Raw genomic sequence first — 15,393 nt, 5'->3', positions numbered from 1 at the left:
AATCGATTCAAAACATTTACCTTTCATGTTCATTTTGGCTTTGGGGAAGAGCCAGAGGTCGCACAGTGCCAGATACACTGAATAGGTGGATAAGGACACACCACAATGTTTTTATTTGACAGAAACTACCATATACCAGAAGCGATGTGTGACACAGAGCGTTGTCATGATAGAGGATGAAACCGTTTGCCCATTTCATGTTAATACGTTGTTCGTGATCCATGATTTACGTCATACTTTTCAAAATACACCTTCTCGTAACCGTAGCTCACACCCGACTGACTGCACGGAACAAGTTGACACTTGTCACACACTGTTACTAAGGTTCGATGCTCTGCTTCCCATATTGAAAATCCCTGCTTTTCTGCTGGATGGCACTTGGCAGCAGCAAACAATGCATCAAACTGTATTGTTTGATCACACGTCCTTCATACAATATGTGGTCTTTTGTGTCTGGCTTCTTTCACTTAGAATAGTGTTTTCAAGGTTCGTTCACATTGTAGCACGTATGAGATCATTCTCTTTTCTGCCAAATAATATTCCATTTTACAGCTATACCACAATTTGTTCATCCATTCATCTGTTGATGAACATTTGGGTTGTTTCCACTTTTGGGCTATTAAGAATAAGCCTGCTGTGCACATTCGTGTACAAGTATTTGTATGAACATATGTTTTCATTTTTGTTGGAGATATACCTATGAATGGGATTCCTGGGTCATAGGGTAAGTCTATGTTTAACATTATAAGGAACTGCCAAACTGTTTTCCTAAGTGGCTGAATGAACTATTTTACAATCCCACTCGCAATGTATGAGGCTTCTGATTTCTGCAGATCCTCAGTAACACTTGTTATTTTCCATTGTTTGTATTCCAGCTATCTGAGTGGATCTCATTATGGTTTTGATTTGTATTTCCCTGGTGAGTAACGATTTTGAGCATCTTTTAATGTGCTTATTGTCCACTTGCATATTTTTTATTCTATTGAGAAATGTCTATTCAAATCCTTTGCCCATTTTTAATTGGCTTATTGATCGTTTTATTGTTGAGTTGTAAAAGTTCTTTATGTATTTTGGATACAAGTCCCATATTATATATGTGATTTGAAATATTTCCTTCCATTCTCTGGGTTCTCTTCATTTTTTTGATGGTATCCTGTGAAGCACAGAAGTTTTTAATTTTGACGAAGTCCAACTTATCTATTTTTTTTTATTTTTCATTTTGTTGCTTTATGCTTTTGGTGTCAATCTAAGAAATCCAAGGTTTCACAAAGATTTACGCCTATGTCTTCTTCTAATAATTTTATGCCTATGATTTCTTCTAATAATTGTATAGTTTTAGCTCTTACATTTCAGTTTATGATCCATTTTGAGTCAGTATTTTTGTATATAGTGTGGGGCAGGAGTCCAACTTCAATCTTTTGCATGTGGATAGGCAGTTGTTTCGGCATCGTATGTTGAAGACTATTCTTTCCTCACTGAGTTGAAATGTCTTGGCACGCTGTTACAAATCAATTGATTGGAAATGTAAAGGCTTATTTCTGGAGTCCCCATTCTATCCCATTGATCTATGTGTCTATCCTATGGAAGTACCACACTGTCTTGATGACTGTAACTAACTATGTAGTGGTTTTTTGAAATTGGAAAGCATGTGTCATCTAATCTTTTCTTCTTTTTCAAAATTGATGTCACTAGTCTTGGTCCCTTGAATTCCTGTATGAATTTCAGGGTCAGCTTGTCAACTTTTGCCCCCCCCAAAAAAGAAAGGCGGCTTAGATTTCGACCTATCATGAAATTACAAGAAATCCAGATCAATTTGGAGAGTACTGCCATCTTTACAACACTAGGTCTTCCAATCCACGAACATGAGATCTTTCCATTTATTTAATTTCTTTCAACAATGTTTTGTAGTGTTTGGAGTAACAAATCTTGCACATCTTAAGTTCAATTTTTTCATAAGTTATTTTCTTCTTTTAGATACTATTGCAAATGGAATTGCTTTCCCAATTTCATTTTTGGATTATTCATTGCAATTGTATAGAAATCCAATTGACTTTTGTACATAGATTTGGTATCCTGCAACTTTGCTGAACTCATTTATTAGTTCTAATATATAATTTTGATTCCTTAGGATTTTCTATATGCCATATTGTATCATATGCAAATAGAGATGGTTTTGGTTCCTTTCCGGTCTCAGGCCTTTATATCCTTTTCTTCCCCAATTATCTTACCTTGAACCTTTTGTGACAAAAGTGGACGTCCCTGTCTTAGTCCTGACCATAGAGGGAAAGTATTCAGTCTGCTACCACTGAGTCTGAACTAGCTGTAGGTTTTCCATTGATGCCTTTGAACATGGTGAGGAAGTTTCCTTCTATTTCTAGTTTGAGTGTTTTTACCATCAAAGGGTGTTGCATTTTGTCAAATGCCATTTCTTTGACAATTGAGATGATCATGTGGTTTTTGTCCGTTAGTCTATTAATGTGGTGAATTACATTCATTGATCTTCATATGTTGAACCAGCCTTGCATTCCTGGGATAAATCCCATTTGGTCATGGTATGTAATCTTTTTTATAAATCTTGCTAGATTCAGTTTATTAGTATTTTGTTAAGGATTTTGCCTTTATAGTCATAAAGATATTGGTCTTTAGTTTTCTTTTTTTTGTGATATCTTTGTCTGCTATTGGTATCAGGGTACCAGTGGGTCCTCGTGTAAGAACTGGCCTCATAGAATGAGTTTGGAAGTGTTCCCTCATAGTCTATTTTTTGGATGAGCTTGGGAAGAATTGGTATTCATTCTTCTTTAAGCGTTTGGTAGAATTCACCAGTGAAGCCATCTGGGCCTGGGTTTTATTTGTTCTTATTCATGTTTGTATAATCAGTGGCTAGCAAAGGCTTGACTGGGTGTTGGGCACCTGGAAATCAGTGTTGGCTAATGTGGAACAATAGGACTTTTTACTTTACTGGGGCTTTGATGTGTTCACCAGACAGGTATTCTGAGCACCTGTACTGACCCATTCCATGGAGTCACAGAGTAAAATTAAGCCACCTCCTCTGCAGTGGGAAGGATACTGCACCCCCAGCCCTGGGGTGGAGAGAACACACTCACCATCATCCAGAATGACCAGTAATGGAGCCAGAAGGTCACACATGCCTTGGACGTAGCCAATCTCAATGTGCTGCCAGATGTAGCTAGGAGAGAGACACAGAGGCTCAGTGATGACACCCACAACCTGCTTCTCCAACCCACTCTTCCTTTCTCTCCTCCCTGGTTTAGTCTCCCATCCCTCACCTGGACCACTCCTCAACCTCTTGCCTGTATTCCCATCCCCAGTCTCACTCTCTTCAAACATCTTATGCTCAGCCACCAGGATGACCTTCCTGAAGTCCAGCTCAAGGAGGCCACTGCTTGCTCAAAAACCTTCACAGGCTCCCACTGCGTGATGGGACAATATCCAAACTCCTTAACTGGGTATACTAGGCATTCAGAGATTCCTCCCAATCCATCTTTACAGTCTCACCCATCACTTCCCAGTACTTCTTCCTCTCCAGCCACATGTGTACAATCAAAGCACACTGTTTGGTCCTAGCAGTTCCCTCTGTCTGGAATTCCCATCTACCTCTTAATAACAGATAATATTTACTGAACACTTACTGTTCACTCAGACCACTATATATGTACTGCCTCATTTAAGTTTCAAAATAATCATATGAAAAAAACTATTATTGTCCCATTTCAGAGATGAGAAAACTGAGGCACAGAGAGATAAGTGACATGCACAAAGTCATACACCTAATAATAAATGACAGAGGCAGGATTTGAACCCAAATGACCCCTACCCCAGAGTATGTGCTCCTAACCTGTATGTCAAACGGTTTCTTCAGTTTCTCCTAATTTTGCCAAAGTCCATCTTGAATGTTACCACCTCTGTGAAGCCTTCCATGATTTCCCCCAAAGCCATAACTAGGAAAGTCAGTGTATCCTTCTTTCCCCCCGAGTACTTTTTCATTTTAATGTAACATACTACATTAAAGTTAATTATATGTGTATCTCCTAGACTAAATTTTGAGAGGCAGTGATTGCTTGGGAGACTGTAAGACAGAATAGTTAAGAGATGGTGCTTATTAATAAGAATGAGTTAGAGTAGAGGTTGGTAAACCTTTTTTGAGAGGTCCAGATAATAATTATTTTTAGCTTTGTAGGCCGTATCTTCTCAGTCTCAACTACTCAACTCTCCAGAAGCAATCACAGAGAATATGCAAACAAAAGGGCATAGCTGGATTCTAATAAAACTTTATTTACAAGAACAAGTGATGGGCTGGAATTGGCCCATGGGCCATCGTAGTAGTTTGCAAACCCAAGTTAGAGTAGCATGGAAAGAAGTCCAAGACGTGTTACTGAGTGTAAAAAGCAAGTTGTGGAAAAAGAGTTTGTAGTATAATTCCATGTAGGTAAAAAATTTTGTAAACTTTATAACATGTATGCTATTATATTATCTATTATCTACTATATCTATAGCTTTGGAGAAATATTCACAAATACCAGGGGTGCCAAAAAAATGTATACCCATCATTTTAGAAATAAAGGCTTTTTTATCTATTTTTAAAAAAAAAATGTATACCCGTGACATGTATTCATCTTTTGTTGTCGGTATATATTGAGTATTACAATTTTACTACAGTTTTTTCCTTTCTTAAAATGTGTATGCATTTTTTTAGCACCCTCTGTATATTAGCAATAGTTACTTTTTCTGGGTGAGTGGTCTGATGACTGGATAAGGAAGGAGTTTCTCTTTAACCTTAAAAATTTCTGATTTCCTTGGCTGAATTAGGTTTTTAATAATCATGAGTCACTGTCATATTTTAAGAAATAAAAGTAGCAATTTTTTATAAAAAGTAGTAAGTTGCCCAGATCTTGGCTTAATGAAATAAAGCACAGATTCCAGGGCCCGAGAGACGAGGGGATGAGTCCCGCTCAGCCAGTGCCCAGCTGGGGGACTTGGAGCAATGTGGTACCCCTCTCAGCTTCCATCCCCTTGCCTATAAAAGGGGACAACGCTTATCTCATAGGCTTGTTGTGAGGACGAGGTGAGAGGGTGTTAGTAAAGGGCTCAGGATACAGCCAGGCACACAGTAGGTGCTTCTTAATAAATGCCCTCTATTATTAGCATTACTGTGATTGTTATATTATTGTCAGTGTTGGCTGGGAAACGATCCCAGCTACAGAAGCTGCGGTTCCAGCTGCGCTCCCTGCAGCCGACACCTCTGCCATCCCCGCCCAATCCCCTGGTCCCTGTAGGCCCACTCCCTGGCCCCTGCCCCTCCAGCCACCTGCACATGATGTTACGCAGCTTTTCCAGGTTGGTGGGCGTGAAGTACCAGTAGTTGCGGTCACACCTCTGCACGTCCTTCTCGATGCGGTGCAGGTTCACCGTGTACAGGTCCAGCAGCTCCGGCTGCCGGCCCCCAGGGGGCGGAGAAAAGAACAGTTATAGCCCGGCTGCTCACGGAGGCATTTTTTCAGAGGTTCCCCCCACCTCCTCCTAACCATCTCCTGTTGCCACCAAAAAGAACATCCTCTACCTGGACAACCCCGGGGGTTTGATTTGGTTTTTGTTGTTTTCTGAGAAAGCCCCTTTCTCTTTGTATGATGAAAATTCTTTTCAATCCTGATGAAATGGTTCAATGATACGGCAAGAAAATAAAGAATGTTTAAAAGCCAAAATTAACCCAGAAAGGCAAGATAATACCAAAGCTGGCTTCTGCCCTGAGGGACGATACCAAACTGGGAAAAACTTAAGCTTAGATTGAATGATGCTGTGGCCTCCCACCCCCAAGGTTAAGCATACTAAGAGATGTTCCCGCATTAAGGCAGGACCCCAAAGAGCCGTACCCCTAGTAAGGGAAACCTGGAAAAAAACTACTAACATCGTATGATCTCAAGGATAATGGCCTGTCTTGAATGCAGGTGTCAAATGAAGTGTAAAAGATACTTCCCAGATAATTAACAGCCTCAAATCAGGTTTATAACGTATACAGGTTGATAACTTAAATTCCCACTACCTGGGTGGTCTGTAAGAGCAGAGAATCTAATTTCAAGTGATCTCAGACTGGTTAGGTCGCTGGGTACTAGGGAGAAACTAAAGAAAACCCTCTCCTGAGGAACCTACCTTCTACCTAGGCCTCAAATAATACAACAGATAAAGTTCCAAGAAATATGAGCTCCTGTTAAAAACAAGTCACAAAACACACAGAGGAAGAAGGCACCGTGAGTGACACTCAGCATAGACACCAGACAGCGGAACCAGTTCCATGAGGACTTCAGGTATTAGAATGTTCAGGAGCCGAGTACAAAGGAAGTTTATTTACTATTTTTAAAGAGATCAAAGAAGAGATTACTAATAAGAGAGCAAGAGACTATGAAATAACCACGCAGATCGTTTTATAGCAGATTTGAAGAAAAGCCAAGTGAAACTTCATGAAACGTATTGAAAACTCACTAGAGACATGCGACGGAAAATTAGACACCACTGAAGAGAAAATAAACAGACTGAAAAGGGACCTAAAGAAACTATCCAGGATTCAACACAGAGGGACGAAAAGATAACAAAGTGAAAGAGAAGTACTATACATAGAGGATAGTGTGAGAAAGTCTAACGAACATTTAATCAGAGCTACAGAAGGAGAGAAAAGTTGGGAAGTAGCAACAATTGAAAGAATAACAGATGAAAAATTTGCAGAACTGACTAAATATACCGATTTGCAGATACATAAAGCCCAACAAACCTCTAGCTTGAAAATGGAAAAAGATACCCACACGTAGACACGTGACACACAATACCAAAAGGAGAATCTTAAAAGCACCTAGAGAGAAAAGCAGATTATCTTTACAGGAATGATAATTAGATGTCTGACTTCTCAACGGCAACAGTGGAATTCAGAAGTCAATAGACGAATATTTTCAAAGTACTGTGAGAAAATAACTGCAATCTAGAGATGCATATTCAGTGAAAATATCTTTCAAGAACAAACGCAAAATGAAGGCATTTCAAGACAGACACAAAATAAGAGAGACCTTGCTAAAGGGAATTTTAAAGAATGCATTCCACACAAAGAAGACAGTAATCTCAGATTAGAGGCCTGAGATGTAAGGAGGTATGAAGAATTTAAAAATGTGGAAGCTACTGAAATACATGTTCTGCCTAAACAAGGGAGTAAACTAAAAAAGACACTGGATATAGGAAATATGAGGGAAGCAAAATTAACCTGGAAATGATGATGGAGAAGGATCTAGAATGACAGCTATCCATCAGGTACGGAGACTGGGGAAAGCCAGAGGCTCTTAGAATTCTTCAGTCAAACAAAACAACTACAAAACCTGATCTATCTGAATGTTTTCCAGAAGAGAGTTAGAAAACTGGCAAAGAGTTTGTAGGGGAGCGGGGGGTGGGTAGGTGGGTGAATTAACAACATATAAGAAAAAGACAGCAGAGACTAGAAAATGAAAACATTTAAGAAAATCACAATTTTCTTGCAGGAGCGAAAACATAAATACAGCTGACTACACGGTGTATACATTATATTATAATAATAATGTAAACAACTGAACAGTTATTTAACTAGTATAATAAACATACTATTTTAACTATACTGGATGGATGGAGAGGGGAAGGTGTCTTGTAGGAGAAGAGGATGTGGGGAGGGCAGGGGGCCAATCCTCTCCTTCCCTAGTGGGGAGTCCACAGATAAAGCCTACAACTGAAGAAAAACTAAAAAACGACCAAGAAGTAGCAATACCAGCATTTACAGAGACAGGGTAAATGCCAGATAATCTGGGCAGAATAAGTCACGACTATTGCGCTGGGGGGCGCGAACTGGGGGCAGGTGGAACAGATAACTCTGGCTTTTTGAGTCCAGCCTTGTCTGAGTGTTTAACTTTTTCAACTACAGCCATGTATATCTCTGATAGAAATAAGTTCTTTAAAGGAAAACGGACACACAGTGCCTGGCTCCGAAGACCTCCCTTTCAGCTGACGTCCTCTGGCTTGGACTTTCTGGCCAGCAAGCAAACGTGAATATTTAAAAGATGTCGGACCTGAGAGTTGACCAAGATGCTCACCATCTTGCTGCTGCTGACGGGGTGTGTGCCAGGCACGGAGGGCTGGGCTCACTCATTCTGAAAACAACTCAGGAAGGAAGGTACCAGATAGACAAGGAAACAGGCTCAGAAAAACAAAGTGACGCACCTGTGCTGGAAGGTGAAGCCAGAACGCTCTGACTGAGCGCAAAGTCCGTGTCCCTTAAGTATGACACGTATTATCGCGTCCACCACCTGGTTTCCACAGTGAACCCTTTGTGTGATGGGGAAATGCAGCGAACCAGAGGTCGTTCTGGATCACTGAGGTTTGTGGGGTACTTCCTCCCTCCCACAGCTATAGAAAATTGAGTGGAGGAGAATCCTACAGACTTACAGAGTAGGTGACACCGCTGGAAGACACGGGGGACGTCTCGTTGTTGGCGGCAGTGCTTGCGGCCAGGGACGCCAAGGCAGGGAAGAGACTTTCCATCTCCGGCTCCTCCGAGAGGTTATCCTCGCTGTCCGCCCGGCTGTGCTTCTCCACCTCCCCGGCCCCCCAGCCCTCCATCACTGAGCCCTCCTTCTCAGGTAGAGCCACGTCCATGCTGCCGGTGACGGACATGAACTCGTCCATGCTCTCGTTGACCAGGAGGTCGCTCTCCAGGCTGTCCTGCACGGCCAGCTCCTCCCGGGGAGCTTCGTCCCGGGAAGTGGTGGCCTCGCTGCTCTGCCCATCATCCACGCTGCTGTCCCCAGGTCGAGGCACCAGGGAAGCGTTCCGCTGGGCGTCCATGACACTGTCCTCCGTACTCAGGCTGGGCTCCGAGTGCTCCGAGAGGCCCGAGGAGAAGTTGTGGGAGGAAGGATGGCCGGAGTCCGGGGAGCAGGTGCCATTCACCAGGTTCCCATTGGGGATCTTGGGCTGTTTCTCCTCCAACCTGCCTTCTGTCTCCACCTGCTCCACCTCGTCCACAGACTCGAACACCTGAAGACAAAGTGCACAACGACAGATGGACTAGGGTGGACACTGAGGTGCGGCTTCCAGGAATAACCTAAATATTCACTAACGGGATTAATTCAAATATGGAACACACACGCAGTGGAATACTATGCAGTCAGTAAAAAGAGCGAGGCAGAACCAGGTGTCATATATGCTCCCATTTGTGAAGAACAAAAAAGTGACCTGCATGCATGGAAATGCATCGAATAATCCAGAAAGAAACAAAGAAGCATTGACTCTGTGGAAGGATTACTAGGGAATTGAAATTGGAGGAAAATACCTATCATCATAAAAACTTCTGTGCACGTCATTTTTTTAAAGTAAAATATTAGTTAACAACATAAGGAACAGGTTGAACAAAGCATATTATATCCATGTGGTTGATGATTATGGGTCCATTTTCTAAAGTAGTTAGATGTACAGTTGACTCTTGAACAATGCAGCAGTTAGGGGCGCCGACTGCCAACGTAGTCAAAAATCCACGCATAACTCTGACTCCTCAAAAACGTAACTACAAGTAGCCTACTGCTAACTAGAAGCCTTACCGATAACATAAATAGTTGCTTAATGTATTTTGTACATTAGATGCATTATATACTGTATTCCTACAATAAAGTAAACTAGAGAAAATGTTAAGAAAACTGTAAGGAAGGGAAAATAGGTTTACAGTATTGTACGTGTTTATTGAAAGAGATCTACATGTAAGTGGACCCGCGCATTTCACACCCATGTTGTTCAAAAGTCAACGATACATCAAATACTATGGAAAAAAATCTCCAGAATACGTCTCCAAGATTATTTGTGGTTCTTTGTGACTTTAGGCTATATCCCATCAAGGACAGACTGTATAAAACAGTATAAGCCCACGTCACTTGAAAACTTCTTGTCACCAACTTCATTTACTGTTAGTTTCAAGTGTTTTTGCTTTTTAAATTTCTTTTTAATTGCTTTAAATTATATAAAACAATTTACCTCTCCCCAAAGTTGAAACTAGAAAACTAGCTATATTAAGGGAGATGTACCTTCTTTCCCTGCCCCCACTTTCCACAGGTTACCATTTTGATTAGTTTCCGGTTTATCCTTCCATTGTTTTTGAAAAGAGAGGCAAATACATGCACACATTAATATTTCTGCTTTTTACACAAAAAGTGACATAGTATGCACATTTTTTGCACTTTGCTTTTTTCTTTAATAGTGAATAAGATTGAATTAACATTCCTTCTCACTAAATGAAATGTAAGTTGTTGAGCAATACATATATAACGGCGTTTACGTAGAAATTTTAAGACTACCAAACATTGCAGAATATTGTCTACATACTGTCTACATATTTCTGTGTGAGTAAAGGCATACAGAACGGTCTGGAAGATACACAGCAAACTGGTAATAGCAGTGTTATTTCTAGGGAGGGCAAGAGGGGATTAAGGACTGTCAAAGCCAAATTTAGCTTTCTCTGCAGTATTTGAATTTTGTTTTACAGGGAGAATAAATTCATGTATTATTCGTGTAACTAGATACTCAACTTTTACAGCTAGTATAAAAAGCTAAAACAAATAAACCATAGGCGACCTTAGATGATGGACAGCCAATGCCATTACCCCAGGCTGGGTGGAGGGGGACGGGTGGGGAGGGGGCGGAGCGTCCGGAAGGTCACCTGTGTGCTGCTGCTGGAGTCGCTCTGCAGACGGATGTTCTGGCGGCCGGAACTGCAGCTCTGGGAGGACTGAGAGAAAAAGAGGCAGGAGGGAGCATGGGTGAGGCTGCATCATTCCGGCTCAGAGGCCCTGCACTGAGCTCAGGAGGGGCTGCTGGGCTGGGCGTCAGGAAGTCTATAGTTTTCTCCTTATTCCTGACCCAAGTAAGTCCCCTGTCAGGGCCTCAGCTTCCTGTATGTAAAATGAAAGTGGGGGTCGTCTCACTCCCCACTCCCTGGAGCCTCTTCAGAGGCCACACCAGCTGCTGGGCTTCCACCTCCCACCCCTGCAACTGGAAGACCCCACCTTTAACTGCCATGTATGTAAGACTTCTGGTTAACATTTCAGAGAACTCCGTGTCTAAATGGCCCAATTGTTTACTTCCCTCTCTGTATACACGCTTTTTGCCCTTTAACTTCTAGTCTTGCCTGTTCTGAGGCTAGCTTGGCCATGTGACCTGCTTCAGTCAATGGGATGTTAGCAAAATCGCCAGGGCAGAGGCTTAAAAGGTGCTTGTGTCTATCTCTCTCTATGACCTGCATTGTCTCTGATAACATACCCAGTTAGCCTGCGGGAGGATGAGGGCCGAGTCACCCCAGGCATGTGAGAGAGTGCAGGGAAGGTCACCAAACCTTTTAGTTGACCAGTTACTGACAGAAGGTACAAGACTGAGCCCACCCAGCCCTGCTCAGAATAGAACTGCCCAGCTGGCCACAGACTGACGTGTACAAATAAATGTGTATTGTTGCAAGTCACTGACTTCTGGGGGTTGTTCCCTATGCAGTATTAGTGTGGCAATTGGTGGCTGATACGTCACTAGTAAAGGGAATTAACTTGCTTCTCAGCTCCTGCTTTGGGCTGCTACACTGGAGATGTCTATGAGGACAGATATGTCTGACTTAGTCACTTCAGCACTCTTGACATTCCAGAATATTCTTGATAAGTACCTGGCACATTGCAGGTACTCAATAAAGATTTGTTAATACATGAAAGTCTAGCACTGTGCTAGGTGCTTTATACACACTATCTCGTTTGGGCTACACACAAACCTCTCCTATAAATGATTATTCCCATTTTATAGATGAAGAAGCTGAGGCCCAGAAGTAAGGGTGCTTGCCGATGGCCCCACAGCTAGAAAATGGTGGGGCTGGAGTTCAAACTCAGGTCTGTCAGACTCCAAAGTCACCTTCTACCCACAAACTAAGGGTGAGACTCTGTCCCAAGGCCCCAGGCACCCACCCCTCACCATCCTACAACAGCCTGATGGAGCAGATCCTGGCACTCCCACCCCCACCCCTGGCTCCCTGAGGTGAGCCTGCCCATCACCTCATTGCTGATGGTGGAGTCCCGGTGTATCATCCGGTGCAGGTGGCTGTCCAGGCTGGCCCCTGATGAGCATTTGGCTAGGGCAGCCGCGTGGGACTCCCGTTCCCTTTGCCGCACGATTGCCTCGCAGCCCAGCCATTCGGCCATGGTCTGTGTGTAGCAGGCATGAATCTGCTCGTCCACCTGCCAGGGCAGATACAAGGTCACTCGAAATGCTGGGACCCCCTGGGGAGAGCCAGCCCCACCAGGAAGACGGTGGCTCTGACTCGAGACCCTGAGCCCTGGAAACACTCACCCGACATTCATGGAGTACCATCCAACAGACATTCACTGACCACCTACTATGTGCTAGGCACTGGCTAGGCCCTGAGGATACACAGCAGTGAGCAACACTACCTTTTTTCCCCCTTCCTTCCTTCCTTCCTTTTTCCTTCCTTCCTTCCTATATTCATTCATTCATTCATTTATTCATATACACATTTGAATATTTGTTGAGCCCCTACTGTGCCAGGCAGTGTACTAAGCCTTGGGAATACTGAAGAGAGAAAACTGTTTTCTTTCCTTCTTTACTGCATTCACTCTCTCCTTCCTCATTCATCCATTCACTTATTCACTTAATTTGGTAAGTACCTACTATGTGCTAGGCATCAAGCTAGTCATATGGGATACAAGAGGAGCAAGATGCTCCCTTCGTCCATTCATCCACTCACTCGATGTAATTACTAAGGGCTTCCGAGGTGCCCAGTGTGGGGCTTGGTGGTGACGATACAAAGATGATAAAACTGACCCTTTCCTTTATGATAGCAGTGGCCTTATAGAAGTGCCACTGATTTCAAGCTTTTACCTCCCTGGATTTCAGCAGAGAGAAGGGGAGATTATGTTGTTTCTGTGTTACACAGCCCAGGTAACAGGTTCTACATCTGCCAGACCTCTGGGCACAGATGGGGCAGACGAGCTGATTGAAGGGTATGGAGGGGCAGGAAGGGGAAGAGAGAGGGTAGGGAGCCTTCCCTGTACCAGGGTTGGGAGGGGCAGGGAATCCTTTAGCTCTTCAGGGCTTCCAGAGAGGCTCTGGGTCCACTCTGCCCAAGGGCCTGTCCTGAGTGGCTTCCAACCGCCAACCTCCTGAAGACTCATCCACTGCCACCTTCCCATTTCCACTGCCATGCCAAGCTAGGCTTCCATGGTCTGCACCTGGACGACCCAAGGTAGCAGCCTCCTTCCAGGTGCCCACTTGTCACAGCCTGGCCCCTCCGAGTCACCATCCTACTTTCCTCTCCAGCCCCGCCTCTCACTGCTGCCCCCACAGCCCTTGGTCTCTACGTTCCAGCTGCCCACACCCACCACACCCGTCTGTCTTTCCCCACGTACACCCGACCTCACACAAGTGTCTCCTCGAGGGATTTGTTCTCGCTGTCCCCTCTTCCTAAAGTCCCTTCCTCACCCTCCTTGCCTGAAAAGCAATTCCTTCAAAAAATTCAGGTAGCCTTCTGACTGGCAGAGGTGCCTCCTGCGTGATCTTACAGCCCCTGGGCTTCCCACCATGTGACTGCACGTGCCCCACTCAGCAGGCAATGACCTCATCTGACGCACCTCTGGGTCCCCAGTCCTGAGCACAGGACCTGACACACTGGATTTCTCGGTTACTGTCTGCCCAGGAAGGCACCAGGCATGGGGTGAAGCACACACAGGCCTCAGGCTGGTACCAAGATGATTTAGACAGTTCGCTGGCACAGGCGCCCTCCTCAGGTGGACCCACAGTGTGAGAAAATTTCCATCTTCAACTCTCCTTCAACTTTTCTGGTTAGGAGGCGGGCCAGTCTGGTGCCACTCTGTCTGTAACATGTCCCTACCACTTTGTGATAATCTCCCTTTTTAACAAAGAGAGAGCAGGGCCTCAGGTCGGCTACCGCCTCTAGATAGAACTGAATTCTATCATTTTGTCATATTCTATTTATTTTTATAATGTCCTTCTATTTATGGCAAGTCATATTGGTTTTCCATTGACGGGAGGGACATAAAACATCTTTTTAAATAAGTTATGTAAACTTTTAAGCGGGTCAGTGGGAAGACAAATATTTAGTTAATAACAGCCTAGATGGTACGTGGATCTGGAGTGTAATTACCACCGGATTTTGAAAATTTAGTATGAATACAAGAATGTAAAATATCTCACTGGTAATTTTTATATTGATACATGCTGAAATGATAACATATTGGATATACTGGATTAAGTAAAATACATTATTAAAATTAATATTCCTTTGATGAAATGACACATGCGTGCACATGAGCAGATGCAAATCTTAGTAAGGTCTGTATAGTTTCGCTAGTGGAATTGTGCTGTTGTTTGCATCCTGGTTTGCTAATGCACCATAGTTCTATAAGATGCTTCTATTGGGGAAAGCCAGGCAATGGTTACACAAAATCTCTGTATTATTTTTGCAACTTCTTGTGAACTTATAATTCTTTCAAAATAAAAAGTTTAAAAATATTAATTGCATCTGTTTTTTTTTCACTTTTAAAAATGTAAGTACTATGACATTTAAAATTACATATGTGCTACAGTCATCAAGACAGTGTGATATTAGCAGAATATGACTAATTATAGTGTGGTATATATGCTAATGGAACAGAATAGAGAATCCAGAAATAGAAGACCCAACTAATATGTTCAACTGATTTTTAACAAAGGTGCAGAAACAATTCAATGGAGGAAAGATAGCCTTTTTGACAAATGGTGCTGGAGCAATTGGACATCCACAGGTAAAAAATGAACCTTGACCTAAACAACACATGTATACGAAAAAAATGTATACCAAAAAAATTGTATCCAAAAAACAGAAAAAAAAGGACTCAAAATGGATCACAGACTTAAATGTAAAAAGGGAAACTATAACATTTTAAGAAAAAAAAAAACATACGAGAAAATCTTCAGGATATAGGCAAAAAGTTCTTAGACTTGATACCAAATGCACAATCCAGAGAGGAAAAATTGATTAAATCGAACCTCATCAAAAATTTGAAAATTTGTTCTGCCAAAGACCCAGTTCAGAAGATGAAAAGACAAGGTATGGACTAGGAGAAAATATTGGCAAATCACATATCTAACAAAGAATATCTACAGTATTTAAAGAACTCTCAAACTCAACAGTGAAAAACCAAACAATTCAATTAGAAAACGGACAGAAGACATTAGCTGTCATTTTACAAAGATAAGGAAGCATTTGCAGAGATGTTCAATATCACTAGCCATTTGGGAAACGCATATTAAACCCACAATGAAATAGCATTTACACAC

The 15,393-nt window shown here is 42.6% G+C and overlaps 1 protein-coding gene across 3 annotated transcripts in view; it reads right to left on the bottom strand.

Annotated features, from left to right (window-relative positions):
* Nucleotides 1-15,393, bottom strand: part of SGSM1 (small G protein signaling modulator 1) — an 82,695-nt gene that overhangs the window by 9,178 nt on the left and 58,124 nt on the right. For all 3 annotated transcript variants that reach the window (XM_033098038.1, XM_033098037.1, XM_033098039.1), the window contains 5 exons: nt 12,093-12,275; nt 10,727-10,795; nt 8,467-9,057; nt 5,327-5,451; nt 3,105-3,187 (listed from right to left, as the gene is read on the bottom strand). In XM_033098038.1, coding sequence (XP_032953929.1) covers nt 3,105-3,187; nt 5,327-5,451; nt 8,467-9,057; nt 10,727-10,795; nt 12,093-12,275 — 1,051 coding nt within the window. The remainder of the gene's footprint in view (nt 1-3,104; nt 3,188-5,326; nt 5,452-8,466; nt 9,058-10,726; nt 10,796-12,092; nt 12,276-15,393) is intronic.

The sequence above is a fragment of the Rhinolophus ferrumequinum genome, chromosome 25 (genome assembly GCF_004115265.2).
Source record: "Rhinolophus ferrumequinum isolate MPI-CBG mRhiFer1 chromosome 25, mRhiFer1_v1.p, whole genome shotgun sequence".
In the NCBI taxonomy this organism is placed as follows: domain Eukaryota; kingdom Metazoa; phylum Chordata; class Mammalia; order Chiroptera; family Rhinolophidae; genus Rhinolophus; species Rhinolophus ferrumequinum.
Note: the sequence above shows the minus strand (reverse complement) of the source record. Positions and strands in the feature narration are given on the sequence as shown.